Source organism: Asparagus officinalis, chromosome 10 (genome assembly GCF_001876935.1).
Source record: "Asparagus officinalis chromosome 10, Aspof.V1, whole genome shotgun sequence".
In the NCBI taxonomy this organism is placed as follows: domain Eukaryota; kingdom Viridiplantae; phylum Streptophyta; class Magnoliopsida; order Asparagales; family Asparagaceae; genus Asparagus; species Asparagus officinalis.
This window is the reverse complement of record NC_033803.1, coordinates 68399332-68409114: the sequence shown is the minus strand read 5'-3', so window position 1 is coordinate 68409114 and position 9783 is coordinate 68399332. Positions and strand designations below refer to the sequence as shown.

At 40.0% G+C, this 9783-nt stretch overlaps 2 protein-coding genes across 2 annotated transcripts; one reads left to right on the top strand and one right to left on the bottom strand.

Annotated features, from left to right (window-relative positions):
- LOC109826950 (putative amidase ARB_02965) lies at positions 5-2378 on the top strand. Its single transcript, XM_020393961.1, is given in 7 exon segments — positions 5-76; positions 721-751; positions 754-872; positions 874-920; positions 1307-1549; positions 1630-1828; positions 1931-2378. Coding segments are annotated over 7 exon segments (1068 nt in total). The 3' UTR covers positions 2288-2378.
- On the bottom strand, positions 3468-7841 carry LOC109826080 (translocase of chloroplast 120, chloroplastic). Its single transcript, XM_020393047.1, has 2 exons — positions 7586-7841; positions 3468-7457 (listed from the first exon to the last, which is right to left on the bottom strand). Exon 2 carries the CDS (start codon positions 7446-7448, stop codon positions 3801-3803), a length of 3648 nt encoding a protein of 1215 aa, XP_020248636.1. The 5' UTR covers positions 7449-7457; positions 7586-7841; the 3' UTR covers positions 3468-3800.

Below are 9783 nucleotides of genomic sequence, written 5' to 3'. Positions count from 1 at the left end.
GAGCATGAGCGAGTGGATGCATTTCCGGTCGTTTGATGCGCCTAACGGGTGGAGCGCGCGCGGAGGGCAAGGACGGGCATGCGCGGCATCTTTAACATCACTTGCGCGTATTTGAATTCTCTTCACTATCAAAAAGTAGTTACTTCTAGCACCGCTCATTTGGATTCTCTTCACCGTCAAAAAGTAGTTACTTCTAGCATGTACCACTCCCCCCCTTGAATTGAAACTCATCTCTAACTCGCACTCCAAGACAAATCACGACCATTCTCTAAAATAAGCTATAATGGATATCGTTGTCTCTCCGCTACTTTTTTTTATTGCAGTCTCCTACACGAATTATCTCTTTAAGTCATGACTGAGAGAAGCATTTATTTTAGAATTTATTTTTGTATAGATAACAAATGGTCTAAATTTATTTTTCTTAGAGAAAACTATAACACATATTTTGCAAGAGGGGCATAACTGTAACTGTTGTTGGAGAAAGTCATCGCTTGATAAATACACTGTTTAGCCGTTTTTTTACTCTCATTTTTAAGTTTATATAATTTATTACTTTTAGATGGCTTGGCAGTTATAAATAGAGCTATTTCAGTCCTTCTACTTGTGTGAACGAAAGTCTTTACTGAGAGTATGATGGTTTCTCTACTAAATTCACTCGGTCGGTAAAATTCGACATAAAAAATTTCCTTCTAATCTCCCATTCATTTTATCTACCAACAGAATCCTTACGTGCTGTCAGCCGATCCCTGTGGATCGCCGTGGCAGCGAATATGGTGACGGCGTCGCTGGGGACGGAGACCGACGGGTCCATAATTTGTCCGTCGGCGGCAAATTCAGTGGTGGGAATTAAGCCTACGGTTGGACTCACTACCAGCCAGGGCTGGGGTCATCCCTGTATCGCCGAGACAAGATACCGTCGGGTATAAACATTCCCGACTCTACTCCCCCAAAATCCTAGATAATTCGATAATTATCCCTCAAATCATTGAAATTGCTCACATCGTCCCTCAAATCCTAAGGGGTGTTGCAATCTGATCCCGCGGCGACCAAAATACCCATCAGCTAATGTTTTTTTTTTTCCGAACACAAACGAGTTTCAGGAGAAACATAAACTTAGGGGTATTTTTGGTCATTGAGGGACCAAATTGCAAGTCCCCTTAGGATTCGAGGGACTTAAGGGACTAATATTGATTAGCTTTACTTCTAAACCTATTTTGAGGGACGAATGACCGCAACATCATAATGCGGAATGCTTAGCTGCAATTAATCCTTATTTTTAACGAGGATAGGATATTTTCGATTGCAGGCCAATTTGTCGAACAGTGTCTGATGCAGTGCGGGTATTGGAGGCGATCGTAGGGTTCGACGAGAGGGATGCTGAGGCCACCGGAGCAGCATTGAAGTACATACCTCGAGAAGGATACAGGCAATTCCTTAAGGCCGATGGATTGAGAGGGAAGAGGGTAGGGCTTCTGAGAAACAAGTTCCTCGAGTTTCCTCGTGGATCTATCGAAGGAGAGATTTTTGAGGAGCATTTCGACGTGATGAGGTAAATGCCTATCGCTTGCGATATTCTTCATCAGCAAAATGCCTATATTCAAACTTGCTTGATCCAAACAATTTTGAAAGGAAGAAAGGAGCCATACTGGTCGACAATCTCGAAATAGAGAATGTGGACACCATCCTCGATGACAATCTAAGCGGGAGGACACTCACATTGCTGGCAGAATTCAAGATATCACTAAATGCATACCTCTCCGATCTATCGCTATCACCCATGAGATCTCTCCTCGACGTTATACTATTCAATAACAAACACGGTATCGATGTACCATCATCAATCCAAAACAAAAAACACACACACGCACACATGATAACATTTATCATCTCATACGTTACGAAATCTCACAACAATGCGAACTCATTCTAGGAAAGGGTAGAAGAATATGGCCAACCCGTATTCCTGGAAGCTCAAAATACGAGCGGGTTGGGTCCCACCGAACGACGAGCCATAGCCAAAATGGCACATCTATCAAAGCAAGGACTGGAGAGGTTGATGATAGAGAAGCAGTTGGATGCAGTGGTGACAGCCGATGCGACGTTCACTAGCGTTCTCGCAATTGGTGGATATCCTGGGATCAGCGTCCCTGCAGGATACGGCGAAAAAGGGGTTCCCTTCGGTATTTGCTTTGGCGGACTGAAGGGTTCTGAACCAAAGTTGATTGAGATTGCTTATGGCTTTGAGCAAGCAACCAAAGCTCGAAAGCTGCCTATGTTCAAACCTTAGGAATTGTGCTTTAGAGAAGAGAAGAATAATGCACACTGGGACTTCATTATATATATGATCTCTGAAAAAATTGCACTCTCTTGAAAAGGACCTGTCATCAGCAAAATCAAAACTAACCAAACTCTTGGGCTAAAATAAGATTTTATCGATCCCAATACAAGGTAATCTTCAAACTACAGAACGGTGACTAACAAAATTTCTTATATTATAACTTGCCTATTCTGTCATTTGACTTCTATTTGATTTGATAATTTGATCTTCATACCCACAACAAACATAAGAAAGGAATAATCCTACAAGACATATACCGAGAAGTAAATAGAGATAAAAAGGTACGACCCTAACCTAAATCCTAAGTATGTTTAGTAAAATATGACCTTGGTGAGAATGACTCGTTCGACAATAATCAAATTCATGAATTGGGTTTTGGCACCAAAGTGAGTCTTGCGTATTGATGAATACACAGCGCACTGGCTCCAAAACTTAGTCATGCCTCTAATTTCCTAACAAACACTTCATTCAATTCTCATCCCACCAAAACTGGACCCAATATCTAATCCCAAATATATTCTGGGAAACCTAACCCTTATTCCTTTCTGGAAAAGTCAGAACCCTAAGATTTTACTCGGGCAAAAAACCATGTAGATGATGCATTAGTTATCCTTGCATATAACTGAAGCCTAATTTACTGTGTTTACATGTCTCATCATTTGGTAGCCTGATCATATATGAGCTTTTCTTTGAATATCTCATCGTTCAGTAGCCTGCAGTTCTATCATGGCATAAACCAAAATAGCAAGATTGCGTTCATGTAGCAGTGCACCAATCGCTATTATACTCTAATCAACCGGAAAAGATATTATACCTATGTTTTGAGTATATGCTTAATGAAGGACAATCTTCAAAAGGGAGATTCCTCCAATAAGGACTTGTGTATGCGAATAAAGCAAAGATAATCAGGAAGGAAGGAAATTCTTTTAACGGAACATGTGCTCAACTCCTAACTGTCTAATTTTAAATATGCTATACTCTCATATAACAAAAGGCTTCGTGTAAATATTTCACTAGCAAAGATTCTGCATGATATTTCAAGATAATACTAATAGTATAGCGCGTAATAAAGAAATGTAAAGGTTCATGTATGCGAATATCAAGTAAATCAGATTGAAGAAATAGATAATTCCCACATAAAAGAGATGTATTCAACAATAAGATAAAGGATATTAAGTTCTCCAGAGCTTAAAAAACTATACGCAAGAGCAACATTGCGGCCAATCATAGAACTACTTAGCTGTTATACAAATCAAAACAAAAATACCCGCAAAGGCATCAAATGAACATCAAACTTTCCCTCTTCTAACTAAGATCTAGTGTAGAAAACACCATCTGAAAGCTTATACTACTTAGAAAAGAGAAACATGTATCAAAAACTTACAAAGAAACAAAGGAGTAGCATCCAGCAGGCTTTTAGCATAAGTTCAAGTACTTCCAGCAGCTGATTATTGCCTCCAACCTAATCAAAAGTCTGAGAAGAACCGAAAAGTACTCGCTTGACATGTCTAAACAAGGGCACGAGAGCAACTAGAGCGATCTGGAGTTGTTCTGAGCTATTTAACCGAATCCCAACTTGCCCAGTCCCCTTGTTATTCAAATTTGCATGGGCAACAACATTAGTTCCTCTTCCCAAAGGAATCTGGGACTGGACATTGCATCCAATTGCTAGATCCCCATGCCAATCCACAACTGATAATGCAAGAGTAGACAAAGCTCGACCAATTGGATAATCTTTATCTCTCAATGTACCCTCAAGCCGACCTCCATAAGCTACATCTCCACGACCAGCCATAACACCACCGCTCATGAGTAATTTCAACCTTTTATTAACTACTAGATTGTCTTCTATTTTAGCACCAGCTGATACTGAATCCCCAAGAACAGTCACTGAACCCCCAACTGCTGTGTTATTTCTTCTAAAGTTTTTTATTCTTGATTCACCCCGAAAAGTATAAGCCATGTCTTTTCCAACAGTTTGCATATCCAAACCCAAAGAGGTGGCTCCTGCATCACTATGCTTAATCGAACTGGCGAGCTCCATTTGAAATGTGCAGTCCTTTTTATCCTTTGTGAGTTGACCCGAAACAGATACTGGGATTTTATCCTTGATTACAAGTAATCTTTCAACATTCAGACCATCATAACCAACATCATGATCCCATACATGGTTCTCAAGCACAGGCCTAACGATCCATTGGTTGGAAGTGTCTAGAAACCGATAACGATGAGTAGGATTGTCAGAATCAAAAGAGGTGGGCAATACTAAATCGGGCATTGGAACTGGCACAGATGCTGGACCATTGTTTTCCTCCTCTACATTCTCATTTTGGTCGACTGGCAGATCCTTGGTAGCTTCTGCCATATTCTTCATTAGCTTTCGACGCCTCTTTTCCTCCTTTAACTGTTTCCTGAAAAAGAGTTTCTCTCTATAATCAAGTTCCTCAAAGTATGCTTTTTGCTGTGCTCTGCTCAGCTTGGCCAACTGTGATTTATTGAGAGTCCTGAATGGTGGCAATTCATCATAATCATCAGACCCATCATCAGAATCAGACGCCTCATCCAAACCCTCCTCTTCATTAAAACTATCACCAAGCTGCTCCTCTGGCAATTTTAGCTGTGGCCTCGACTGAAGGAGAGAAGACAAAAAGAAAGGCAAAGGAGGAGCTCTTGAACGAGCAGCAAAAGGCCTTCCAGCCGGAGCGTCTTGCAATTGAAGTAGCGTGTTTGCTTCTGCCAATATCTTCGAAGCAAACGAGAGCAGAAGCAAGTGGGGTTTCCAAACCTGCCCATTTGGCAAAACCCTCTGACCTGCTCTATTCATCCTGCAAGCTGAGTGGTTCTCAACTAAAGATACAGGATTCATGAGCCTCAAATCCTGAGCAGCTTGCCTTATTGCTTGCTGAACAACATGAGATCGCTGAGTCACAAACATCTCATAACTCATAGGAGTATTATTTGGACCATCAGGTGGAGCCGAAGCAGCATGAGTCAGAACAATAATGGCATTAAACCAAATAGATGACCCAAAAACATCAGTAATCGATCTCAAAAGGGGTACATCACCATAATCCCTACTCTGCATATCCATCCGATCAAAATACAGAACAATATCTGGAGGGCTCTTACTGATAAACCTCTTCACAGAATGAAGAATTTTCTCATTGCGCCATTGGTCAGAAAAGGAAGGATAAAGCCCAGGAGTATCAATAATCCTAACCTTGATGCCCTGAACTGTGCCCACAATTTCCTGGACCTTCTTAGTGGCAGATTGGAATGCGTCTGTGTGAAGCTTGACTTCATCAAGGACTGAATTGATGGTTGCACTCTTGCCCGCTCCAGTTTTCCCAATGACCATGATCGTGCACGAGAAATCAAGAGGCTCCCTGCCTGATGACTCGAGCTGCTCTGCCATAACACTGGCTCGATCAAAACTGAACACACCCGGGCGGTTTGTGTTTCTTCTCAGCTGTTCGGCTAAACCAAGTCTGTAGAGGACCTGAGCAACAACTACATTGTGTGGTGTTTGCCCAAGCCTGTGAGTGAGTCGCAAGAACTTGACTCTAATCTTTTGAAGCTTCTCATGGGTCTCATCATTATCTTCCGGATCATCATTAGCAGGTTCTTCAGAAGCCTGGGATCGTCTCTGAGGAGCAACTCCATTAGCCCTTGGCTGCTGAAGAGCACGAGGACCTGGCTCTAGTAAGGGAGCAGAAGTTCCGAGGCCAGCAGGACGAGATGGCAATGATGGGCCTCCAGAACCTTCTGGAAGCACAGGAGCAGTAGAAGATGACGCTTTGCTCATACTCTTTTTGTCATCATCATCCTTAATAGAATTTTCTTTCACTTCAGACTTGCTGTCACAACTAGATCCATCTTCCTTGGCTTGTTCCAGTTTTCCATCAGGTGTACTCTCCTTAACAACTGAAGCATACGACCTTGTTGTAATCCCATTAGCGGTTACAGAAAGAGGTGACGGTGAATGGACAGCTTCTCGCTGCATATATGTTGTCTGATCATCATAAGTGGAATCCAATTCAACCGAGTCATTAACCATATGCTTAACACTTTCATTAGGAAGTTCCTCCTTAAATTTTACATCAGTATCAACACCCATCTCATCTACATGAGTTTGTTCCTTAGATTTTGTACCAGTATCAACACCCCTCTCATCTACATGAGTTTGCTCCTCAGATTGCGTAACAGCCTCCACACAAATCTCATCAGCAGGAGCTTGTTCCTTAGATTTGGATGCAGTGCCCACACAAATCTCATCTGAGCTAGCCACAAGAGAGAGACCATTTTCAAGTATCTCATGAAGAACATTATGCCCTTCATCTGAAACTGTACCATTGCACTCCCCATTGTCAAGCTTATCCTCAGTTAACTCCTTGTCACCATTTTCGAAACCTTTCTCTCCAACATCCTTCGACCCAAAAGAACCTTCTTTAACAACATCATCACCCTCTAAACCATTCAATTTGGTAACAAAAACTTCTTCCTCCTCTCCAGAACCAACTCCTTCTCGATCTTCACCACTCTGATCACTAACTTGCACATCGGTCTTATCAGGAATAACCTCCTCTTGTTCAACAGCACACAAATCATCTACCATTTCTTTTTCTTCCTGATCTTCAGCAACACGAGTTACACGATCAACCTCCACGCCATTTAACTTGGTATCAAAAACCTCTTCTTTATTTCCAGAACCAAGTTCTTCAACATTCGAACTATCTACCACTTCTTTTGCTTCTCGATCTTGATTATCCCCATCCTCACCATCAACACCATCAGCGCTCTCCACCGAATCAAAATCAGCTTCCTGCAAATCTTGCGAATCCGAACCCATATGTCGATAAGCCGGCGTGTAGAAGCTCTCTCGATCGAGCTCCGCCTCCTCAAACTCGTCATTCTCTTCCGAACCCCTAACCGACCCCTTCGACTCCTCGACCGAATCCTCCTCTAAACCATTCAATCCATTATCCGTCGACTCCAATTTCAAATTCCCTTCTGAATCCCTAACCGAACCCTTGGACTCCTCCACCAAATCCGTTGACTCGAATTTCAAAGCCCTATCGTCTCCGTTGACAACCGCAACCCCGTTCTCCATCGCCAAACCCTGTTACACGGTTAAAAACCTAATCTTTCACCATAAAAAACTAAATAAAACGATCAAAGAGACCTAATTGATGGTTGCACAGGCTTCAATTCGATGGTTTGAGAGACATTTCAATGAAAAGAACTGACCTTTGGAAGCGGCGAGAGGAGATCAAAACCCTAGCTCTGCAGAAAACAACGGAGGAGATCTATCCAACAACTTTCTCTCTCTCTCTCTCTCTCTCTCTCTCGACTTTGACAGCGGAGATTAATATCGGATAAAGAGGGTGGAGGAGAAATCGAACGGACGAGATCGGAGAGAAACGGGATCGGACGGCGGAGATGAGCTTCGATTCTTCGTTGCTTCAAGAGAGAGGGAGAGAGAAAAAAGAGAAGAAATGCGGGGGGATTTGGTTTTTTGTTTTATTATGGTAACAAAAGGAGAATAAAGAAATGGGTAAATTTAAGAAAACCCCCTAAAGTTGAGCTCATTTGCATAGAGCATTTATGCACTTTGGAAATCGAGGCTGTTTCGGTACGCTGCAAATATAATTGCAGATAATATTGTAGCAAGCAAAAAAATGTTACATGCAATATTTTGTTGTTGGAAATGGACATTAAATTTGTCATTTGGATATTTATACGTTTGTATTCTGTTCAGATGTAATTCTAAATCAAAATATAATGTTTGGTTATTTGCAAAATATGTTATATTTTTGCTTCGAAAAAGTTGTTAGATTTCCATATTTTGCAGTAGAAAATGCATATTTATTTTCAATTAGAATACATTAACTTGATGATGTTGTTTAGTTTTTTTTTTTGCTTTTTAGTTAATGTATACATAAAATTTGGCAGCATAAACTGATGCAGTTTTTTTACAAATTGAAAATATAGTTATCACCCATGAAGATATTTGTTGCAAATCAAATGATAGAAATAAAAATTTGATCGCGACATATGTCATTGTAAGTATATATATTATGCCAACAAAATAACCCATGGAGAAATATCACCCACTTTAAGGGGTTCTACAGAATCCTCATGAATATTTGAAAATTTTCATTAAGCTTTGAACCAAAAATTTTATTCTATGATTAGTCAAAAAAAGAAAGAATGGAAGAAAAACAATAAAAAAAAAAAATAAGGTGAGAGTTATTTTTATGATTTTAATGAGATTGGGGTTAGTTTGGAAAATAATTTTATCTTGTGAAACTAGGAAGGTCATTAGATTTTGCAAACTTCTCAAAAGTTGGAGGCATTTTCTCTAGCTTTTAAGTTCAGGAACTGCGCAAAATACGCAAAAAAAATCAGGGGTTTAGTGATAATTACCCAAATGAATAAAGAAATGAACATGTGATGGTGCACGTGATCTGCGAGGATCATGATTAAATGGAGGTTTAGACTAAAACTTTGTTTAAGGGTGTTAATGACGCATCAGACAAGCATTTTTTTTTTCCTTTTACAATATTGTAAACATTATATTTGCAAGTTGAGGCATGGATTTGGATGCCTAGGGGTGTGTTTGTTTTCTTATTATAGATACAAGCATGGAGAGAGGGCAACTTTCTACAAGTTGGTATTAGAAAATACAAGTATAATATGCACTATGCAGAGTTGAATATTCTTTATTTGTCTCTAATTTTGTCAGCTAAGGACAAAAATACACTGGATATACCTTCAACTTTGACGGATACAAGTATCTACAGTTCCTTTTGTTTTAATGGGCATGCCTGCATTTTTCTTCCAACGATATTGGGATATGGTGGCTGATGATGTTGTAGGGACAGTCTGACGTAGCGTAGAAGTAGTAGTCTTGGAATCCATTAAGGACAATCTTCGAATCCACGAAGAGCTTCGAATCCACGAAGTAAATATTGAAGAAAAAAAAATAAAATTTTATTAATTAAAAGTTATGTCTCTAGGGCTTACAAAACTCTACTTAAATAGAAAAAGAAACAAGACTTCTACAAAGACTCAAACTACTACAACGACTCAAACTTTACCAAAAATAGTAAAAGAATTCATAAAACATTAAAACTCCTAAAAAGACTACTTATGTTATGACTAGGAAAGTCCACCGGTCAAATCTGAGATTAAATTGGATTTGTTTCCTAATCAATACAAACTACTAAAACATTACTAAAAATAGTAAAAATCGGACAAAAATACAGATATCTCTCAAACCGTAATGAAATTTGGCAAAACGGAGGAAACAAACCGAACCCTTACGGGATGGTTTGGTTGGCTCCGTCTCGTCGAGATAGTCGATTTTTTTATATAATTCGTCCAATTCCGACGTACAGTTTGAAAGTTATGACCGTTTTTTCGTAGCAAGTTATTTTCATCGA